General features: G+C 37.4%; 3 protein-coding genes across 6 annotated transcripts in view; all 3 read right to left on the bottom strand.

The window, feature by feature from the left end:
• frmd3 (FERM domain containing 3) overlaps window positions 1-24,061 on the bottom strand; it is a 139,299-nt gene that overhangs the window by 10,847 nt on the left and 104,391 nt on the right. The window lies entirely within an intron of this gene.
• Window positions 11,858-17,816, bottom strand: LOC146697116 (uncharacterized). The gene is made up of 5 exons (XM_085474036.1): window positions 17,804-17,816; window positions 15,883-15,984; window positions 14,581-15,764; window positions 14,262-14,398; window positions 11,858-14,175 (listed from the first exon to the last, which is right to left on the bottom strand). The coding sequence occupies exons 1-3, from the start codon at window positions 17,814-17,816 to the stop codon at window positions 15,133-15,135; spliced, it is 747 nt and encodes a 248-aa protein (XP_085330162.1). The 3' UTR covers window positions 11,858-14,175; window positions 14,262-14,398; window positions 14,581-15,132.
• LOC146697115 (uncharacterized) lies at window positions 18,067-23,461 on the bottom strand. Of its 3 annotated transcripts, XM_085475612.1 has the most exons (3): window positions 18,518-23,461; window positions 18,227-18,357; window positions 18,073-18,134 (listed from the first exon to the last, which is right to left on the bottom strand). In XM_085475612.1, the coding sequence occupies exons 1-2, from the start codon at window positions 23,387-23,389 to the stop codon at window positions 18,247-18,249; spliced, it is 4,983 nt and encodes a 1,660-aa protein (XP_085331738.1). In that variant the 5' UTR covers window positions 23,390-23,461; the 3' UTR covers window positions 18,073-18,134; window positions 18,227-18,246. The 3 variants fall into 3 exon arrangements, with proteins under 3 accessions (XP_085331735.1, XP_085331738.1, XP_085331736.1); XM_085475609.1 differs by having other exon boundaries at window positions 18,067-18,134; window positions 18,227-23,461; XM_085475610.1 differs by lacking the exon at window positions 18,073-18,134 and having other exon boundaries at window positions 18,173-18,357.

The following is a 24,061-nucleotide window of genomic DNA, read 5'->3' as shown; positions in this document are numbered from 1 at the left end:
TCAATGTATGTGGAAGTAGTAAGAGTTTAAAAATGAGTAAGTTGAATGAGGATTTGAAGGGTCTCCCCATTGAAATACATTATAAATTTTTGTTGAATAAAGTTGAATAAAATTAAAAATATAAATGTTAAAAATATGAAAAATGGAAGCAGTGTTGTCCAAAAGAATAGGAATCTAACGGTGTTGGAATGGTTTTTCTAAGTTGAACGGTTTTGAAGGAGTAGGATTACAAAAAACGTACGGAATACAGAATAAAATATAATAATAATAATAATAATAACTAGAAAAATTTGCATTTCCTGCGAAAATGCAGTGTGGATGCTTAAAGCTGAAGCTGTATGCAAAAAGTAGCTGAAAAAGCTGAAAAGTTGCAGAAATTGTAAAAACTTTGCAGAAGCAAAAGAAGTTTGCTAAAATGGAATAACTTAGCAGAACTGCAATATCTTAGAGGAAACATAATACTTGGCAGAAATACAATAGCATAGCAGAATTTAGCAGAAATATTGTAACTTACCAGAAACATGATAACTTCTCAAAAATACAAGAATTTAGGAGAAATAGTATAAGATAACAGAAAGAATATATTTAGCCAAAAATACTTAAACATTACAGAAACACTATGATTTAGAAAAATAGTACAACAGAGCAGAAATATTGTGATTTACCAGAGACACTGTGATGAACTATGAATATTGTAATTTTAAATTGAGACTATGTTTTAGCACAAATATTATAATTTGGCAGAAATACTATAATTTAGCAGAAATACTATATTAAGCACAAATCCTATAAAAAGCAGAAATGGTATGATTAAGCATAAATACTACATTTAGTAGAAATACTTTGTTTTAGCACAAATCCCATAAAAAGCAGAAATACTGTACTATGATTTAGTAGAAAAACTATAATTAATCAGAAATACTAAATTTAGCAGAAATACTATATTAAGCACAAATACTATGAAAACCTGAAGTAGTATAATTAAGCATAAATACTACATTTAGCAGAAATACTATATTAAGCACAAATCCTATAAAAGCAGAAATAGTATATTAGGCACAAATCTTATAAAATAGCAGAAATAGTATGATTTAGCACAATAGTAATAAGTTAAACAGAAAAATTGGAAAAGCAAAATGGACAGCTGAAAAAATGCTGAACATGCTGAGGGTCCCTCAAATATACTTGTTAAATGACAAAAATCTGCAAAAAAATTTATTACAGCCACACAATCACAAATATGTACACATGAGGAAACACACATGCACAGAGAGACCCACACACAAGATCCAATTCAGTCAACCAGTCTAAATATATTGAATTTAAATCTTAGAATGAGATCATCCCATTAAAAGCCTTTCTCTCTCTCTCTCTCTCTCTCTCTCTCTCTCTCTCTCTCTCTCTCTCTGTCACACACACACACACACACACACACACACACACACACACACACACACACACACACAGGGAGAGAGAAGTAAGTTTCTAGGTCAGCCTGGGAGCTGGTGAATTTGAATCCACCAATCAGAGAGGCTGTGCACTTTTCCCCACCAAAACAGGTGCATCTGTTTACACACGCAGCAGCACAGAGAGACACAGGATTTTTGCAGTCTATTTCTCATAGTGACGACTCCCCTCAAACAAATGACCGTAATTTCCTAACCGTAGGGGCTAGAACGGTCATTCTTACACCGTTTTGTTCAGAAGAGATGGGGGAATCTTCAAGTGTTGACAATTTATCATTAAAATATGAATTTTTAGAGATATATGACACGGATGACTTGTTGACTTAGAAGCCACGAATTCCCCAATATGCAAATTTGAATACCTGGAGCCCACATACATGATTGGCTGGCTGGGAAGCTGTGCAGGCCCTGATTTGTGGATTTGAATTCCTCAGCCCTCAGATATGATTGGCTGGCTTAGAAGCCATGAAGTCCCCAATATGCAAATTTGAATGCCTCAGGACACATATATGATTGGCTGGGAAACCGTGCAGGACCTGATTTGAAAATTTGAATGTCTAAGTCCTCACAGAGGATTGGCTGCCTGGGGACCAGGCAGAAATATATAGAAATACTATGATTAAGCATAAATACTACATGTAGTAGAAATACTATGTTTTAGCACAAATCCTATAAAAAGCAGAAATACTATAATTTAGCAGAAATACTATATTAAGCACAAATCCTATAAAAAGCAGAAATACTATATTAAGCACAAATCATATAAAAAGCAGAAATACTATATTAAGCACAAATTCTATAAAAAGCAGAAATACTATATTAAGCACAAATTCTATTAAAAGCAGAAATACTATATTAAGCACAAATCCTATAAAAAGCAGAAATAGGATGTTTAAGCATAAACACTACATTTAGTAGAAATACTATGTTTGAGCAAAAATCCTATAAAAAGCATAAATACTATATTAGGCACAAATCCCATAAAAAGCAGAAATAGTATGATTAAGCATAAATACTACATTTAGTAGAAATACTATGTTTTAGCACAAATAGTATAAAAAGCAGAAATATTGTAATTTAGCAGAAATACTATAATAGGCACAAATCTTATAAAATAGCAGAAATAGTATTATTTAGCACAATAGTAATAAGTTAAACAGAAAAATTGGAAAAGCAAAATGGACAGCTGAAAAAATGCTGAACATGCTGAGGGTCCCTCAAATATACTTGTTAAATGAAAAAATCAGCAAAAAAATGCACAGGGAGAGAGAAGTAAGTTTCTAGGTCAGCCTGGGAGCTGCTGAATTTGAATCCACCAATCAGAGAGCCTGTGTACTTTTTCCCGCCAAAACATGTGCCTCTTTTTACACACGCAGCACAGAGAGGCACAGGATTATTGCAGCCTATTTCTCATAGTGAGGACTCCCCTCAAACAAATGACCATAATTTCCAAACCGTAGGGGCTAGAACGGTCATTCTTACACCGTTTTGTTCAGAAGAGATGGGGGAATCTTCCAGTGTTTACAATTTATCATTACAATATGAATTATTAAAGATATTTGACTTGTAATGCACCATAACTGAGTAGAGCGAAGCAAAAACTGCCTTGACTTGCCCTCAAACAACGCTTTCTAACTCGAAATCTATTTGGAGTATCGATATCATTCTTTCACCGTAAGAGACAGCAGGCTTTGGTGAACAATCATGGAAATTTTCAGGTCTCTGTGGAAATCCAACAAAAAGTTATGACGAGAGAAAAAAGTGGTTCATTTCCACAGTTTGAAATCTGAAGAAATCTGAGCGAAGGACGAATTTCCTACCCTCAAACAAGTCCAACTCATTTCAGAACGGTAATAGGTGAGAAAGAAATTCTTGAATTGTGAGCGTCAGGGGTGTCTGAAGATATTCGGGGACAAGCCTCATGTCTTAACTTTGCTTCGTTAAGGAGATATGACGATTCGAATATGCCTCTCATTACAGAAATCCAGCGGTGATTTTGAACAAGCTCTCCATTCACTTTATATGGAGAGTTTTCTGACCTTGTGTTAGTCTGAGGAGATTTGCAAAAATTCTATAAATCCCACAACAATGATGGTGACATTTTCTGAAAGCCAGCAAAAATACCTACGTTTTGATGTATAATTTGTGGAAGTTGAGTGAAAATTGAGCAAGTAGCAAACATTTGTTCGGACATGAAGAGAAGACTGCAAAACCTTCAGTGACACACTGGAAGCCAAGAGCATAGCAACCATAACAACGCATGTATTTTGTGAAAAATCACAATTTTGCAACTCAAAACTTTAAGAGGCATAAAAGTAAAACAGTAGAAGATTTGAAAAAGCTGAATCATACCTGAATAGCCCAATAATTTGTGAACATTTTAAAGTTTGAATGGTTGTTCTAGGTGAAAGTATGAGGAAGTAGTTAAGTTTCAAAAACAAGCAAAATTTAGCAGAATTTTGGAAGATTTCCATTCATTTCAATGGGACAAATTAAAGGAAAAAAGTGGAATATTTTAAAAAGTATAATAGTTAAAAATAGCAAAAATCATAGCAGAAATTAGCAAAAATAGTTGAATAGTTTAAAATTTGAACGGTGAAAATCGGCTGAAAATTGTGGAAGTAGTTTAACGGCGAAAAGTGTACGGAAACACCCAGAATAATAATAATAATAATAACTAGAAAAATTTGCATTTCCTGCGAAAATGCAGTGTGGATGCTTTAAAGCTGAAGCTGTATGCAAAAAGTAGCTGAAAAAGCTGAAAAGTTGCAGAAATTGTAAAAACTTTGCAGAAGCAAAGGAACTTTGCTAAAATGGAATAACTTAGCAGAACTGCAATATCTTAGAGGAAACATAATACTTGGCAGAAATACAATAGCAGAGCAGAACTTAGCAGAAATATTGTAACTTACCAGAAACATGATAACTTCTCAAAAATACAAGAATTTAGGAGAAATAGTATAAGATAACAGAAAGAATATATTTAGCCAAAAATACTTAAACATTACAGAAATTGATGATTTAGAAAAATAGTACAACATAGCAGAAATATTGTGATTTACCAGAGACACTGTGATGAACTATGAATATTGTAATTTTGAATTAATACTATGCTTTAGCACAAATATTATAATTTGACAGAAATACTATCATTTGGCAGAAATACTATGTTTCAGCACAAATATTATAAAAACCAGAAATACTATAATTTAGCAGAAATACTATATTAAGCACAAATCCTATAAAAAGCAGAAATGGTATGATTAAGCATAAATACTACATTTAGTAGAAATACTATGTTTTAGCACAAATACTATAAAAAGCAGAAATACTATAATTTAGCAGAAATACTATATTAAGCAGAAATCCTATTAAAAGCAGAAATAGTATGATTTAGCACAATAGTAATAAGTTAAACAGAAAAATTGGAAAAGCAAAATGGACAGCTGAAAAAAATGCTGAACATGCTGAGGGTCCCTCAAATATACTTGTTAAATGAAAAAAAATCAGCAAAAAAAAAATATAACAGCCACACAATCACAAATATGTACACATAAGGAAACACATGCACAGAGAGACACACACACACAAGATCCAATTCAGTCACCCAGTCTAAATATATTGAATTTGAATCTTAGAATGAGATCATCCCATTAAAGAAGCATTATCTGTCTGTCTCTCTGTCTCTCTCTCTCTGTCACACACACACACACACACACACACACACACACACACGGGGAGAGAGAAGTAAGTTTCTAGGTCAGCCTGGGAGCTGCTGAATTTAAATCCACCAATCAGAGAGGCTGTGTACTTTTTCCCGCCAAAACAGGTGCTTCTGTTTACACACGCAGCACAGAGACACACAGGATTTTTGCAGTCTATTTCTCATAGTGACGACTCCCCTCAAACAAATGACCATAATTTCCTAACCGTAGGGGCTAGAAGGGTCATTCTTACACCGTTTTGTTCAGAAGAGATGGGGGAATCTTCAAGTGTTGACAATTTATCATTAAAATATGAATTTTTAGAGATATATGACATGGATGACTTGTTGACTTAGAAGCCACGAATTCCCCAATATGCAAATTTGAATGCCTGAGGCCACATATATGATTGGCTGGCTGGGAAGCCGTGCAGGCCCTGATTTGTGGATTTGAATTCCTCAGCCCTCAGATATGATTGGCTGGCTTAGAAGCCATGAAGGCCCCAATATGCAAATTTGAATGCCTCAGGACACATATATGATTGGCTGGGAAACCGTGCAGGCCCTGATTTGAAAATTTGAATGTCTAAGTCCTCACAGAGGATTGGCTGCCTGGGGACCTAGCAGAAATATATAGAAATACTATGATTAAGCATAAATACTACATTTAGTAGAAATACTATGTTTTAGCACAAATACTATAAAAAGCAGAAATACTATAATTTAGCAGAAATACTATATTAAGCACAAATCCTATAAAAAGCAGAAATACTATATTAAGCACAAATTCTATAAAAAGCAGAAATACTATATTAAGCACAAATTCTATAAAAAGCAGAAATAGTATGATTAAGCATAAATACTACATTTAGTAGAAATACTATGTTTTAGCACAAATAGTATAAAAAGCAGAAATATTATAATTTAGCACAAATAGTATAAAAAGCAGAAATATTATAATTTAGCACAAATAGTATAAAAAGCAGAAATACTACATTTAGTAGAAATACTATGTTTTAGCACAAATAGTATAATAAAGCAGAAATACTATAATTTAGCAGAAATACTGTATTTAGCACAAGTACCGAAAAGTACCAGAAATACTATGATTTAGCAGAATAGCAATAACTTACAAAATTACAAATATGGAGGCATATTGAAACAGAAATGCAGAGAGGGACACACAAACACAGGCTCTAATCCAGTCAATCAGTCTAACTATATTCAATTTAAATCCTACAATGACATGCTGCCAAATAAGGGTAGGGTTCTCTCTCTCCCACTAAACAAACACACACACACACACACACACACACACACACACACACACACACACACACAGGGAGAGAGGACTAAGTTTCTAGGTCAGCCTGGGAGCTGCTGAATTTGAGTCCACCAATCAGAGAGGCTGTTTACGTTTTCCCGCCAAAAGAGGTGCATCTTTTTACACACGCAGCACAGAGAGGCACAGGATTATTGCAGTCTATTTCTCATAGTGATGACTCCCCTCAAACAAATGACCATAATTTCCTAACCGTAGGGGCTAGAAGGGTCATTCTTACACCGTTTTGTTCAGAAGAGATGGGGGAATCTTCCAGTGTTTACAATTTATCATTAAAATATGAATTATTAAAGATATTTGACTTGTAATGCACCATAACTGAGTAGAGCGAAGCAAAAACTGCCTTGACTTGCCCTCAAACAACGCTTTCTAACTCGAAATCTATTTGGAGTATCGATATCATTCTTTCACCGTAAGAGACAGCAGGCTTTGGTGAAAAATCATGGAAATTTTCAGGTCTCTGTGGAAATCCAACAAAAAGTTATGACGAGAGAAAAAAGTGGTTCATTTCCAGACTTTGAAATCTGAAGAAATCTGAGCGAAGGACGAATTTCCTACCCTCAAACAAGTCCAACTCATTTCAGAACGGTAATACGTGAGAAAGAAATTCTTGAATTGTGAGCGTCAGGGGTGTCTGAAGATATTCGGGGACAAGCCTCATGTCTTAAAGTCGCTTCGTTAAGGAGATATGACGATTCGAATATGCCTCTCATTACAGAAATCCAGCGATGATTTTGAACAAGCTCTCCATTGACTTTATATGGAGAGTTTTGAGACCTTGTGTTGGTCTGAGGAGATTTGCCAAAATTCTATAAATCCCACAACAATGATAGTGACATTTTCTGAAAGCCAGCAAAAATACCTACGTTTTGATGTATAATTTGTGGAAGTTGAGTGAAAATTGAGCAAGTAGCAAGAAGTTGTTCGGACATGAAGTGAAAATTGCAAAACCTTCAGTGACACACTGGAAGCCAAGAGCATAGCAACCATAACAACGCATGTATTTTGTGAAAAATCATAATTTTGCAACTCAAAACTTTAAGGGGCATAAAAGTAAAACGGTAAAAGATTTGAAAAAGCTGATTTATACCTGAATAGCCCAATAATTTGAGAACATTTTAAAGTTTGAATGGTTGTTCTAGGTGAAAATATGAGGAAGTAGTTAAGTTTCAAAAACAAGCAAATTTTAGCAGAATTGCTGAAGTTTCCCATTCATTTCAATGGGACAAATTAAAGGAAAAAAGTGGAATATTTTAAAAAGTATAATAGTTAAAAATACCAAAAGATATAGCAGGAATTAGCAAAAATAGCTGAATAGTTTAAAGTTTGAACGGTGAAAATAGCACAAAAATTGTGGAAGTAGTTAAACGGCGAAAAGTGTACGGAAGTCCTAAGAATAATAACTAGAAAAATTTGCATTTCCTGCGAAAATGCAGTGTGGATGCTTAAAGCTGAAGCTGTATGCAAAAAGTAGCTGAAAAAGCTGAAAAGTTGCAGAAATTGTAAAAACTTTGCAGAAGCAAAAGAAGTTTGCTAAAATGGAATAACTTAGCAAAACTGCAATATCTTAGAGGAAACATAATACTTGGAATACAGAAATACAATAGCATAGCAGAATTTAGCAGAAATATTGTAACTTACCAGAAACATGATAACTTCTCAAAAATACAAGAATTTAGGAGAAATAGTATAAGATAACAGAAAGAATATATTTAGCCAAAAATACTTAAACATTACAGAAACACTATGATTTAGAAAAATAGTACAACAGAGCAGAAATATTGTGATTTACCAGAGACACTGTGATGAACTATGAATATTGTAATTTTAAATTAAGACTATGTTTTAGCACAAATATTATAATTTGGCAGAAATACTATAATTTAGCAGAAATACTATATTAAGCACAAATCCTATGAAAAGCAGAAATAGTGTGATTAAGCATAAATACTACATTTAGCAGAAATACTATATTAAGCACAAATCTTATAAAAAGCAGAAATACTATATTAAGCACAAATCCTATAAAAGCAGAAATAGTATATTAAGCACAAATCTTATAAAATAGCAGAAATAGTGTGATTTAGCACAATAGTAATAAGTTAAACAGAAAAATTGGAAAAGCAAAATGGACAGCTGAAAAAATGCTGAACATGCTGAGGGTCCCTCAAATATACTTGTTAAATGACAAAAATCAGCAAAAGAATTTATGACTGCCACACAATTACAAATATGTACACATGAGGAAACACACATGCACAGAGAGACACACACACAAGATCCAATTCAGTCAACCAGTCTAAATATATTGAATTTAAATCTTAGAATGAGATCATCCCATTAAAAGGCTTTCTCTCTCTCTCTCTCTCTCTGTCACACACACACACAAACACACACAAACACACACACACACACACACACACACACAAACACACACACACAGGGAGAGAGAAGTAAGTTTCTAGGTCAGCCTGGGAGCTGGTGAATTTGAATCCACCAATCAGAGAGGCTGTGCACTTTTCCCCACCAAAACAGGTGCATCTGTTTACACACGCAGCAGCACAGAGAGACACAGGATTTTTGCAGTCTATTTCTCATAGTGACGACTCCCCTCAAACAAATGACCGTAATTTCCTAACCGTAGGGGATAGAACGGTCATTCTTACACCGTTTTGTTCAGAAGAGATGGGGGAATCTTCAAGTGTTGACAATTTAATATTAAAATATGAATTTTTAGAGATATATGACATGGATGACTTGTTGACTTAGAAGCCACGAATTCCCCAATATGCAAATTTGAATGCCTGAGACCACATATGTGATTGGCTGGCTGGGAAGCCGTGCAGGCCCTGATTTGTGGATTTGAATTCCTCAGCCCTCAGATATGATTGGCTGGCTTAGAAGCCACGAAGGCCCCAATATGCAAATTTGAATGCCTCAGGACACTTATTTGATTGGCTGGGAAACTGTGCAGGCCCTGATTTGAAAATTTGAATGTCTCAGTCCTCACAGAGGATTGGCTGCCTGGGGACCTGGCAGAAATATATAGAAATACTATTATTAAGCATAAATACTACATTTAGTAGAAATACTATATTTTAGCACAAATACTATAAAAAGAAGAAAAACTATAATTTAGCAGAAATACTATATTAAGCACAAATCCTATAAAAAGCAGAAATACTATAATTTAGAACAAATAGTATAAAAAGCAGAAATACTATAATTTAGCAGAAATACTATGTTAGGCACAAATCCTATAAAAAGCAGAAATACTATAATTTAGCAGAAATACTATGTTAGGCACAAATCCTATAAAAAGCAGAAATACTATAATTTAGCAGAAATACTATATTAGGCATAAATCCTATGAAAAGCAGAAATAGGATGATTAAGCATAAACACTACATTTAGCAGAAATACTATGTTTGAGCAAAAATCCTATAAAAAGCAGAAATACTATATTAGGCACAAATCCCATAAAAAGCAGAAATAGTATGATTAAGCATAAATACTACATTTAGTAGAAATACTATGTTTTAGCACAAATAGTATAAAAAGCAGAAATATTGTAATTTAGCAGAAATACTATATTAGGCACAAATCTTATAAAATAGCAGAAATAGTATTATTTAGCACAATAGTAATAAGTTAAACAGAAAAATTGGAAAAGCAAAATGGACAGCTGAAAAAATGCTGAACATGCTGAGGGTCCCTCAAATATACTTGTTAAATGAAAAAATCAGCAAAAAAATGCACAGGGAGAGAGAAGTAAGTTTCTAGGTCAGCCTGGGAGCTGCTGAATTTGAATCCACCAATCAGAGAGCCTGTGTACTTTTTCCCGCCAAAACATGTGCCTCTTTTTACACACGCAGCACAGAGAGGCACAGGATTATTGCAGCCTATTTCTCATAGTGAGGACTCCCCTCAAACAAATGACCATAATTTCCAAACCGTAGGGGCTAGAGCGGTCATTCTTACACCGTTTTGTTCAGAAGAGATGGGGGAATCTTCCAGTGTTTACAATTTATCATTAAAATATGAATTATTAAAGATATTTGACTTGTAATGCACCATAACTGAGTAGAGCGAAGCAAAAACTGCCTTGACTTGCCCTCAAACAACGCTTTCTAACTCGAAATCTATTTGGAGTATCGATATCATTCTTTCACCGTAAGAGACAGCAGGCTTTGGTGAACAATCATGGAAATTTTCAGGTCTCTGTGGAAATCCAACAAAAAGTTATGACGAGAGAAAAAAGTGGTTCATTTCCACAGTTTGAAATCTGAAGAAATCTGAGCGAAGGACGAATTTCCTACCCTCAAACAAGTCCAACTCATTTCAGAACGGTAATAGGTGAGAAAGAAATTCTTGAATTGTGAGCGTCAGGGGTGTCTGAAGATATTCGGGGACAAGCCTCATGTCTTAACTTTGCTTCGTTAAGGAGATATGACGATTCGAATATGCCTCTCATTACAGAAATCCAGCGGTGATTTTGAACAAGCTCTCCATTCACTTTATATGGAGAGTTTTCTGACCTTGTGTTAGTCTGAGGAGATTTGCGAAAGTTCTATGAATACCACAACAATGATAGTGACATTTTCTGAAAGCCAGCAAAAATGCCTACGTTTTGATGTATAATTTGTGGAAGTTGAGTGAAAATTGAGCAAGTAGCAGGAAGTTGTTCGGACATGAAGAGAAGACTGCAAAAGCTTCAGTGACACACTGGAAGCCAAGAGCATAGCAACCATAACAACGCATGTATTTTGTGAAAAATCACAATTTTGCAACTCAAAACTTTAAGAGGCATAAAAGTAAAACAGTAAAAGATTTGAAAAAGCTGAATCATACCTGAATAGCCCAATAATTTGTGAACATTTTAAAGTTTGAATGGTTGTTCTAGGTGAAAGTATGAGGAAGTAGTTAAGTTTCAAAAACAAGCAAAATTTAGCAGAATTTTGGAAGATTTCCATTCATTTCAATGGGACAAATTAAAGGAAAAAAGTGGAATATTTTAAAAAGTATAATAGTTAAAAATAGCAAAAATCATAGCAGAAATTAGCAAAAATAGTTGAATAGTTTAAAATTTGAACGGTGAAAATCGGCTGAAAATTGTGGAAGTAGTTTAACGGCGAAAAGTGTACGGAAACACCCAGAATAATAATAATAACTAGAAAAATTTGCATTTCCTGCGAAAATGCAGTGTGGATGCTTTAAAGCTGAAGCTGCATGCAAAAAGTAGCTGAAAAAGCTGAAAAGTTGCAGAAATTGTAAAGCTGAAGCTGTCTGCTGAAGATAGTTGAAAATAGCTGAAGAAGCTGAAGAAATCAAAGCTAGTTCTTAAAAAGTTGTTGAAATTTTAATAACTTTGCAGAACAACATCAAGTTAACAAAAATGCAATAACTTAGCAGAAATGCAATAACTTAGAAGAAACATAACAATTCAGCAGAAATGTTGTAATTTACCAGAAGCTACAACTTAGCAGAAATGTAATAATTTAGAATAACATAACTTAGCAGAAATGATATAATTTAGTAGAAAATTAATAACTTGGCAGAAATATTACAACTTATCAGAACTGCTATAATTTTGCAGAAATGTAATTATTAGGAAAAAACTGTAAACAGATAAAAGCTAAAAATGATGAAGTAACCTCAAAGTTACTTGTTTAACTGTGAAAAATGACCAGAAACATTAGAAAAGGAAGAAAACCAATTCAATTAAATTTATATAGCGCCAATTCACAACAAAAGTCGCCTTAAGGCGCTTCATAGATACAGAGAAAAACCCAACAATCATATGACCCCCTATGAGCAAGCACTTTGGCGACAGTGGGAAGGAAAAACTCCCTTTTAACAGGAAGAAACCTCCAGCAGAACCAGGCTCAGGGAGGGGCGGCCATCTGCTGCGACCGGTTGGGGTGAGAGAAGGAAGACAGGAATACCAGCCAGCAGATAAACTGATGTGAAACAAAACCAAAGTAAAATTGCAGAATTTACACAGTTGGTGAAATGTAAAAATGGCAACAAAAAAACCCCAAACAAACAAACAAACAAAAAAACAAAAACAAACAACATTTAGTTAATAAATGCACAAGATGATTTGATGATAAATATGGTACCAATCTACAAAATACTGTCGAAATGAAGTCCACATTGTGATATATTTCAGGTGCGGAGAGTCACACAGCTAAACAATCGATGTGCATATTTAAAGAATCAAATAAAGAACATTGTTGTGGAATAAATTACAGTGAATAATAATCACTGCCCTGCGTTAGAGAGTGACTTATGATGAGGTATTAATTGGCTTAACTTTTCAAAATGACTTTATATGTCTGACCCATTATCTATATATATTAGAGCAGATGTGGAAAACCACTGTTAGACCTACTCTATACTAAATGGTAAAATGGTAAATGGCCTGTATTTATGTAACTACTAACACAAACACAGTCACAAATTCATTGCTAGTGTGACATGTGGTCCTTTTTGCCTTTGACCAATGATATGCTGGTTACTTGGACCAGTTTAGTATTTGCTGTCACAGAGGAATGTTAACCATAAATCCAAAAGACAAAACTGAAAAAATATGTTAATTGCAAACATGTTTTTGCTTAGTAAAAGGATTGAAATTACATGGAAACTATCACCTTAAAGCCTCATTGTAAATATCATCACAAACAGATGTTTTCCACGCGGTTAACAAAGCTCCACCACATCCAATCATTGCATATAAATCTAAAAGAAAACAACAGCAAATAAAATGTAATTAACACAAGTGAAGTCTAAGGAGCTTGGAAAGAAAAGCGTCTGGACTTCTTTGAGTTTCTTGAAGACGTTTCACCTCTCATCCGAGAAGCTTCTTCAGTTCTAAGGGTCAATGGTGGAGAGTCCCAGATTTAAACCCAGTGTGAGTTTCTCCCCAAACAGGGACAAAGAACCCCCTGATGATCCTCTACCTAATCACATGAGCCAAGGTGTGAAAGTGGGTGTGGGTCCCAATCAGCCAGGGTTTTGGGTGAGCTCATTGTGAAACCTGGCCCCACCCTATCATGTGATTTCCTGAGGTCAGGAAATCACCCACGCCCACTCCCAGGATGTGAGTGGACGTTACAGTGTCTGGGGAGGGAACTCAAAACTGGATTATAGATGGCAGACAGTTGGTGTTGTAAACCACCGCCTCTGTTCAAAGATGGTCGCTCACAGTGGACGTAAATGGCTTCTTTCACTCCTCCATCTATCCAAAATGTGAACATTGGCATCCTCAAAGAGTGACCTTTGTCCTTTAGATGCAGATGAACTGCTGAGTCTTGTCCCGTGGAGGTGGCTCTTCTGTGTTGTGCCATGCGCTGGTGAAGTGGCTGTTTGGTCTCTCCGATGTAGAAGTCTGGGCATTCCTCGCTGCACTGTACAGCATACACCACATTGTTAAGTTAGTGTTTAGGAGTTTTGTCTTTCAGGTGAACCAGTTTCTGTCTGAGTGTTTTGCTGGGTCTGAAGTACACTGGGATGTCGTATTTGGAGAAAACTCTCCTGAGTTTTTCTGATACACCGGCTACATAGGGGATGACAATGTTGTTGTGTCTTTCTTATCCTCCCTCGCTGGTGTCTGATGTTCTTTTCTGTGAAGCTGGAATGCAGGCACACTGGACGAGCTTGTTCTAAAAAATACAGAAAAAGGAACATTTTATTTGTGTTAAGGCCTAAAAACTACAAATAAGTTATACAATGAACAATGTTGAAATACCTTATAGGTGCTGCGGGCCACATAACCAGAATCCAGAGCAATCTCACACTCACATGATGGTGAGGAAAGACATGAGCTCTGCAGTGAGGTTTGAAGGCCTCAGTTGGGACACGGAAGAACTCAGAAGACAGCAATACCTGCACCGAGAGACAGAGTAGAAAAAGCATAGATTTGTAATCCATAATGTCAATTAAAACTCAAAAAGTGTCAACAAGTATAATCATTTGAGTGTGGAATTATTTATGCAATAAACAGGATTTTAATTAATTAATTGAATTAAAAACACTGACATTTTTTTATCAAAGATAAAGAATCATACCTCTCTCTGCTCTGAGGATCACTGAGCATCTCTGACAGGAAATACAGTTTCCTCAGTAGGAGTCATCATTGATGGTCTCAGAGGTTGTAGTGTGGCAGCATGATGATGGTCTCCAGATCAGGCAGGAGGTCAGGTGATGGGTGTGTCATCTTCTCCATTGAAGACACACTGGTATGGCAGTTCATAACACAGCAGTCTCCTTGTGGCATGTAGTTATCTGTGCAGTCCAGCACTGATGGATCAGGTTTGGCTCAGCAGTTCATGAAGATGGTGTTAAGATGTTGTTGTTTCAGCTGAGGATGGTGAAGTTTGAAGGTTTTCCCACAAAGGAGACTGTGTCGTGTCTGAAAAAATATATCTACAAAACAAGTGCTTTTAACACCACCCACCCAGCTCAGCCCCCAAGTGTCTATGTAATGCTGGTATGGGGTGTCGGTTACTAAGTCTAATTAGTACATGGGGGATGACAATGTTGTTGCATCTGTCTTTCTTATCCTCCCTCGCTGGTATCTGATGTTCTTTTCTGTGCATCTTTGCTGACTTTATAAACGCCTAATTAGGATAGCCACATGTTTTAAGCGCTTCATTTACATGTGTGTGTTCCTTCTTTTTCCCTTCAGGCTTAGAGGGAACATGTTCTGCCCGGGGGGGTGGGGGGGTCCTAATTACTCCAAGTTTGTGTTCCAGAGGGTGATGGGAGTCAAAGAGGAGGTACTGGTCCGTGTGTGTGGGCTTCCGGTAAACTTCAATGTTGAGTTTGCCGTTCTCTTCAATGTGCACAGCGCAGTCCAGGAAAGGCAAACAGTCGTCCTTTGTGTCTTCCCTGGTGAACTTGATGTTTTTATCCACGGCGTTAATGTGCGCAGAGAAGGATTCCACTTCTTGAGTTTTGATTTTGACCCAGGTGTCGTCTACATATCTGTACCAGTGGCTGGGTACTCTCCCTTTAAAAGAGCCAAGAGCCTTCCTTTCCACTTCCTCCATGCAAAGGTTGGCTACAATAGGTGACACGGGGGAGCCCATGGCACAGCCATGTTTTTGTCTGTAGAAACCCTCGTTGTATTTGAAATATGTAGTGGTAAGGCAGAGGTCTAACAGTGTGCAAATCTGATCGGGTGTGAAGTTGGTCCTGTCTTCCAAGGAGCTGTCTTCTTGTAGTCGTTTTCTGACAGTCTCCACTGCCTCTGTAGTGGGTATGCAAGTAAAGAGAGAGACTACATCAAAGGACACCATGAGAACCTTCACAGACATAACACAAGAGAAGACTTTTGATTTAATAACTAAGCTTAAAACAAGTGTTACCTTTGAATATTTGTGGGAAAAATCTGATGCTACCCCAAGAATACAAAGCCACACTGGAAATGATGACAGGCTTGCAGCCCTCTGTCTTCCTGGATGAAGTGCCTGATCAGTAGCAGTGAGTTGACAGAAGTCAGTGTCTGTAAGAGTGGTCAAACACTGATACTCTGTCCACTTGCGTAGAGTCTAAGAAGCTGGAATGCAGGCACACTGGACGAGCTTGTTCTAAAAAATACAGAAAAAGGAACATTTTATTTGTCTGTAGAAACCCTAAAAACTACAAATAAGTTATACAATGAACAATGTTGAAATACCTTATAGGTGCTGCGGGCCACATAACCAGAATCCAGAGCAATCTCACACTTACATGATGGTGAGGAAAGACATGAGCTCTGCAATGAGGTTTGAATGTCTCAGTTGGGACACTGAAGAACTCAGAAGACAGCAATACCTGCACCGAGAGACAGAGTAGAAAAAGCATAGATTTGTAATCCATAATGTCAATTAAAACTCAAAAAGTGTCAACAAGTATAATCATTTGAGTGTGGAATTATTTATGCAATAAACAGGATTTTAATTAATTAATTGAATTAAAAACACTGACATTTTTTTATCAAAGATAAAGAATCATACCTCTCTCTGCTCTGAGGATCACTGAGCATCTCTGACAGGAAATACAGTTTCCTCAGTAGGAGTCATCATTGATGGTCTCAGAGGTTGTAGTGTGGCAGCATGATGATGGTCTCCAGATCAGGCAGGAGGTCAGGTGATGGGTGTGTCATCTTCTCCATTGAAGACACACTGGTATGGCAGTTCATAACACAGCAGTCTCCTTGTGGCATGTAGTTATCTGTGCAGTCCAGCACTGATGGATCAGGTTTGGCTCAGCAGTTCATGAAGATGGTGTTAAGATGTTGTTGTTTCAGCTGAGGATGGTGAAGTTTGAAGGTTTTCCCACAAAGGAGACTGTGCCCTATCTGAAAAAATATATCTAACAAAACACGTGCTTATAACACCACCCACCCAGCTCAGCCCCCAAGTGTCTATGTAATGCTGGTATGGGGTGTCGGTTACTAAGTTTAATTAGTGCATCAGAAAGCGGGGGCTACACCTAAAGCCCACACTTTCTGATGTCTTTGTTTATTAGCAGCTTTTTCCAGCTGCTCAGAGCATTCTGACTTGGCCTTTATCCACCCAAACCCAAACCCACCCGGATAAAGGCCAAGTCAAACTCACACACCATGCCAGCATTACATAGACACTTGGGGGCTGAGCTGGGTGGGTGGTGTTAAACTGTAGTCGGGAACTTTCAGAAAACTATCCATTTACTTCTACATCAGTTTTTATACACATTCTGTAAGCTGTACTAATGTTTTTCTCTACATAATGTATCATTATAGACATCTCTGGTAGCCTAAAGATAGTTTAAAACTTTTGACATTTTTTACCTGTAAAACATGATAAGCAAAAACTCATTCATCACAAAAACTTTTGATTCTACAAAATCTACTATAATCAAGAAAATATAATTGTCTGTATTTATTCGTGTATGTCATCATAATAAATACCTGCATTTATCTGGGATTTATTTATTTACTATTTCATATTTTAAAGCCCTTGGAGGGGAAGATCTCGTTTGTTGAGCTACATACGTCATAGTAAAAAGATTTAGTCATTTAAAACATGATGTTGGTTTATCAAATGTTGCAGCACATTTCAGATCAGAGGTGCATGATAGCAGATGTTCTCTGCTCTGCATGAAGTTCAGCAATAATTTGGTGAAATGATTAATAACATTGCAATAAGAAAGGGTCTTCTGACAGACAGAGTAGGGAAGACCCTTTTTTCAATGAAAAATCTTTTTCATGCTCTACAATCAGTAAACTCTGTAACAAACATGATCTGTAATTGTTTCAAAACTCACCAGACGACTTCATGATTGGCTCGAGGACAGGACACAAAAGACAGGGTTGTGGTAACTGTAATATGATCTCAGAACACCTGAATACAGACATTTCTGTGGCTGAGAAATAAAAATGAGGTCAAGCAGGGTGTTCTTGTCTGTAGTGGCAGAAGTGATCAGCTGTGAATACCCTCTCGACTGAAACTGCTCCAGAATCTGTTTTCTTCCACTCTGCAACTGGTTCTCATTAAAATCTCCACACACAATTATTGGGTGACAGTCCATTATTTCAAGTGAATCTAAAAGACTTACCAGGTTTTGCATGAATGGTGTCAAACTGTAGTCAGGGGGTCTGTACACAACAGCAATGAGTGCAGGGAATGGAGCCTGAACCTTCAACACTAAAAACTCAAGATCAGTGACATTATGCAGATACTGTTTTACCTGAACCTGAAAATGATTCCTCAAATACACAACAACTCCCCCACCACTTCTGCTGGCCATGTGAGGAAAGTTTGTGTAGGACACATGTCTGTTGCGTTTGAACATGGTGTAGCCGTCCAAATGAAGACTGTCTGCAACAAAGGAGCCTTGAAGGTGAGACTCAGTGAGACACAAAACATCTGCTAAACACATTTCATGATGACTCTTGATGTCACTGATGTGAGATGGCAAACCCTCTGTATTGTGATGGATCAGTGTAAGAGTGTCAAGTCTGCTGGCTGTTTCTCTGACCTGAAGAAGAGGCATCATTTCCTCAACACTGGCTTGTCTCATGGTTTGGAGCGCTGCAGTTACCTCGGGATTGGCGTAAATCTTTTTCTCATCCAAGTCCTGCAAATAGAGTCCACTGAGAGACGTCACCCTGCTGAGAGCAACGTAAGCCATACCTGGTTCAAAAATGTTCTTCATTGAAACTACAGCTGTCTGTGTTGTAAGACCCTGAGTTTTGTGAATTGTGCAGGCGAATGCTAGCTTTACAGGAAACTGTCTGCGTACTGCTCCTTTAAACTTCAGACTCTCCTCTGCTCTCTCAATGTAAACAAGATCATCAGATGCTGCATTAGCACTGCGGTTGTGTCTCATAGGCTGCCGGTTGTCCATCCTGAGCCCCAGTTTAATTATGTGTCCATCATTTTCAGATCTCACCACCTTTACCAGTATACCAAAAGCACCGTTGACTAAACCGTTTAGTGTGTCCAAGTTTCTGGTCAGCATGACTCGAGCTCCTTCAGCAACATTCAGAGTGTCAGGTAAATCATTTCGCCCACCTGTAAATGGTTTGTCTCTTCGTTCCATTCTGCCTGTACATTTATCCTTCTGGAAATCGTCTGCATTGATTATTATGATGTTTGAATGAAGCTTCTTCAGGGTATCTATGTTGTGGGATTCCACATTCTTGTTGGTGGCATAAATGTGTAAGACCTCAGTTGGACATTCTTCTGGTGCAGTCACAGCCTGTGACAACAAATCTCTGTCGCACTGAGAAAGTTCATCCGTCTTTTCTTTGACTCTAATCCTGTTCAGCATCTCTGCAAAGGCCACATCATCTTTCTGACGCATGATCTCGGTTAGAGTGATCATCTGAAAATGTTCCTGCCATAGGTCAATCTGTTCTGGATCGTAAACACAGAGAGGTTTAGACTGTCGCACTGGTGGCAGCTGGTAAAAATCTCCAACAGCTAAAACTGACATTCCACCAAAAGGTCTCTGAGTGCCTTTGATTTGTTTCAGTCTTGCATCCACATAAGCAAAAAGGGGTTTTGAAACCATTGAAATCTCATCAATAACAATAATTTCAGCATTCATCAGCTCAGATCTGACTTCATCCAGTTGGTTACCAAGTCCTTGAATGGGTGGTTTCAGACTCCTGGGTAGTTTCAGTAGAGAATGTAACGTAGAGCCACTGATAGAAAAAGCTGCTGTACCGGTAAATGAAGTCAGTAAAACAGTTGGATTTGATATGTCAGCTTCTTCTGCATTAGCAGGCAGTCTGCTCAGGATCTTTGATGCTTCAGAATGAATACACTTAATCAGATGTGACTTTCCAGTTCCTGCACCACCGTTGATATAGAAGAAAAATGGATCTGGGTTCAAACCACAAACTCGCTGAATACACCAGTCTCTTATGGCATAGAACACGCAGGCCTGCTTCTGGTTCAGATTCTGATACATTACACGTACCACGGCTGGATCTACTGCAGGTTGTTCTCTGACGGCTCTGATCTTTGTTACAGCATCAGACTGACGACTGTAGTCGGGAACATTCTCCTGTTCGTTCTCATCATCAGAATGTCTCTCAGGAAGATTCTCATCACATTGCAGCCTCACAACTTCAGATTCAGGAGCAAGATTACACCATTCATCAATCACAACATCCCTATTTTGTTCAAACTCTTCCAGTGCACTCTCAATATCCTCAGAGTTCTTCTCATACTTGTCTTTATTTCTTTTCACAACCCTTTTCACAGACTCACTGTGGTCTGAACATGGAAGTCGTACAAAACCTGAGTTGTAGAAGGACTGATAGGTTTGGAACCCTTGTGGTTTCAGTTCCTGCTCTGATCTGTGTGGAAGGTAAAGTCTCAACAGTCGACCATAATATTGCTCAGGATCTTTTTCCTGTGAACAGTGGTAATACCTGATTATAGCTGGTTTATCATTCTTTCGCCTTTGTACAAATCCAAGCTGGTTTAGAAGAGGAAGCACATCTTTTCCTTCATTTGGACCACTCACCAACCTGCACAAGGCAGCAAAATCAGCCAGTGACATTTCCTCATATTCTGGGGTCTCAGGTCTGCATTTGTATTTATCACTCAAACTTGTCATCCAAATATTACAACTGTCATGTGTTGTGCTTTCCAGGAAGCTCATGGGGCGACTCATTTTTACTGGGTTATCATCTGTTGGTACAAATACAACACTGCGGGAACATTTTTTCATTTTTAGGCCACAGACTCGAGTCACACACTCCTGTGCGCTGATTTCTCTCTTTTTTGAGTAAGCCTGCATCACAGCTCTCATTTCATCACATTCATTGACGGTGTTCTTATCAGAGTTGTCAATAACTGTCTTCAGGTATTCAGAGAGGCCAGATTCTTTCTTTGTTATATATTTACAGAGGTATTCTATACATGAATAGGCATTCAAAATGAATGAGACATCTAAATTAGAGTTCCAGGCTTCAAGCAGGTCTGGGTTGTAATTGTTGATCCAACACTCATTTGGGTCACGTTTCAGAATCAGAGCTGTTTTCTTGTTTATGTCTTGGAGGCATTGTTCATACTCATTCATTGTCAAGTTGCATCGTGACAGAATCTGCTCTATGGTGAGGGAAGCAGCTTCAGGTTCCTTCAGCAGGTTCAACAAAGGTCTGAGTTTGGCTTTTGCAGCTTCAGTGTCTGAATCCTCATCCTGTCTCACAATCATTGTTCTTGTGGCTGGTGGTTTGGGAAACCCAAATCTACAACCAGAGTTCACACTCTTAAAGCATGTCTTTGTGTGGTTTTTGCTGTGCTTTTGTAGCTCAGTGACTTTTTTGTGCAGTTCAGGTTGTTTTTCTGGATCAGGGAGTTGAGCTGAGATGTATCTGTCAACAAAGTCACAGACAGTTTGGTCGTCATCCACATCTGCTTCTACCTTTTCTCGAATCCACAGCAACATGTGTATATGTGGACTACCTCTGTGCTGGAACTCAACTCTGTAAAAGTAATCAATGATCTCACCAAGGGGCTGTGCAGGAGAAAAAAGCAAATCTCTGAACAAAGCCTCAACACGTTTATCAAACATTCGCATGGTGGTTACTGGATTTGATCTTAGAATTTCACACTTTTCTGACCAGTCCAGGGCTTCAAAATCAACCTCTTCACCTTGCTGTCTCTTTATTGCTTGAATCACTTCAGGCCATCTCATCTCAGCAGCAGAGAAAGTGACAAAGAACTGAGGTGTTCCTATTTGGCGAACCATGCTGAATAGATCTCTGGTAGTTTTCTGCCAGTAAGCTGGAGTTCCTCTGAGTGGCTGCATAAATCTGATTGCATCTTTATTTCTTACCAGCTTCTCTACTTCTGTCTTACTTTGTAACATTCCTGATGTGATTTTGCGTCCATCTTTGGTCATAGTTTTACCTTTCCTTAGCTGTATTGTCATGCTGGAATTAGCCAAGTGTATTTCAGTGACAAACTGTGAGAAAAACAGGTAATTTGTGTCTTTAGCAAATCTTGCATCAATGTTGAAAAGCCTTGACTTGAAGTAAGCACTTGGTGTGAGTTTAAGACGTCTCTTTTCATCCAGTGTATTCTGACCAGTAGGAAACTGCACAGGAAATGCCATGGCTTCCAAATGAGGAGTTCTGAAGAAGCTAACAGGATTGTTTCTTTCTGCAGGAGCCACACAATATGTGTTATCAGTGAAACAGAGAATCTCTTCTGAAATGTCTACAGGCTGCAGACAACTTTCTAGAGCAAAACCTCCATTGTTCAAATCACTTTCTGGTTCATCTGGATTTTGTTCCTCTGGTTGTTCATCACAGGATTGCATATTAATATCTTGGTCACTTTGAGACTCACTTTCACACAAAAGGGCATCTTTTTCATAGTTGTCAATTTCCATTAAATCTGCTTCATTATAATCATCACTTGCCATGCTGGCTTCATCACTGCTGTCATCATCAGGTAACGTTGGATCACAAAGCAATGCATCATCTCTGATAACAATATCTGTGTACTGTGGATGAATTTGTTTCAGTTTACGCAGAGCTTGAATGAGTTTAGACCAGGTGACAGTCTGGAACAGCTGATGGCCTTTGTAGCACAGTCGTCTTTTCAGCTTTATCCTCATGATCTGTGATTGGCTTCTGATCCTCGGTAAACTGTCAACTGTTTGTTGGACCTCAGATGGTACACACACCACATTACCACGTATGAGTCTCTGTCTCCCCTTTGGAAGAGGAATAATCTTAGCAAATGGTATGCATTTGGCAATCAGATGTCTCTCCAGAATGTTGAGATCACAAAGTTCAGCTGGAATATCCTGCAGTTCTAAACCATTAACAGCAGCAAGCCTGGGCATGCATCCACTTTTGAGGGAACTGTGACATGTGTGACAGATATACTCTTTTTTTCTCTCAACAGGAAAGCTGCAGTGATCATTACATGCTTCATCACACACATGAACATATTTACCAGTTAGACACTGATGAGCTACAGTCTGGTGTTTTGAGTAATTTTGTCTTTTGCAGATTTTTACCTGATTAGGAAAAGAAGCTTTTAGACAAACAGTACAAACATAAGATGGTGCTGACTTAATGTTTGATCTGAAACGAGATATGGCCTCATTCATTAAAGTGTTCTCTGGATGACACTGTAAAGTCTCAGCTGGTCGATGCATCTGGCGATATTTCCGTTTTATGTTCATTGCACATCTGATATTATGCATCTGTCTGAAAGAAAAACTGTTCCAATATTTTACTCTCATTCGTTCTCTCATATTGTCCTTGTGTTGTTGCTGAAATTGTTTTTCTTCTCCATACCGCTTAGTCATATAAGATCGTTTTTTCTGTTTAAAATCTTCGCTTTTTTTATATAGGTTATATACATATGACCTCATGTAAGCTTTATGTTTCTCTCTGAATCCAGCACAAGTTCTGTATATTCTTCTTATACGCTCTTTCTGCTTATCTCTGAATATGGGAGATTCTCTATACGTTCTTGTTATACGTTCCTTCTGCTTATCTCTGAATATGGAAGACTCTCTATACGTTCTTGTTATACGTTCCTTCTGCTTATCTCTGAATATGGGAGATTCTCTATACGTTCTTGTTATACGTTCCTTCTGCTTATCTCTGAATAGGGGATTGTCTCTATATGTCCTTATGACACGTTCTCTTTTTCTCTCTCTAATTTTAGCACTTTCTCTATACATCTTTCTCAAATGTTCTCTGTGTTTCTCCTTATAGGTAGCATTTAATTTATACAGCTCATTTTTGTACAGACTCTTTTTCTGTCTGTGATCAGGATCATTACACTTCTTAGTTGAGTTTTTTTTCTTTGTCTTGAAGCTTTCATCAAACCTGTACATCTGCCTTTCTTTCGTCTTCTGATTTTCCTTTCTCTGTGGTAGCTTTTGTTGGGTCAATAATCTTCTCCTCATTTTTTGCCTTTCATGTTTACTATATTTCAGCAGTTTATCTGAGAGTTCCTCTGTTATCTTAGTTGAACTGGAGGCACTGTTTGAATCATTCTGAGGAACAGAATCTGATGTTACCTGAGTGTCTCTTAC

Source organism: Copadichromis virginalis, linkage group LG12 (genome assembly GCF_057382275.1).
Source record: "Copadichromis virginalis isolate Kocher_CV1m ecotype Utaka linkage group LG12, C_Virginalis_male_GT1.1, whole genome shotgun sequence".
Classification (NCBI taxonomy): domain Eukaryota; kingdom Metazoa; phylum Chordata; class Actinopteri; order Cichliformes; family Cichlidae; genus Copadichromis; species Copadichromis virginalis.
The sequence above is the reverse complement of the archived record's forward strand: the minus strand, read 5'-3'. Positions and strand labels throughout refer to the sequence as shown.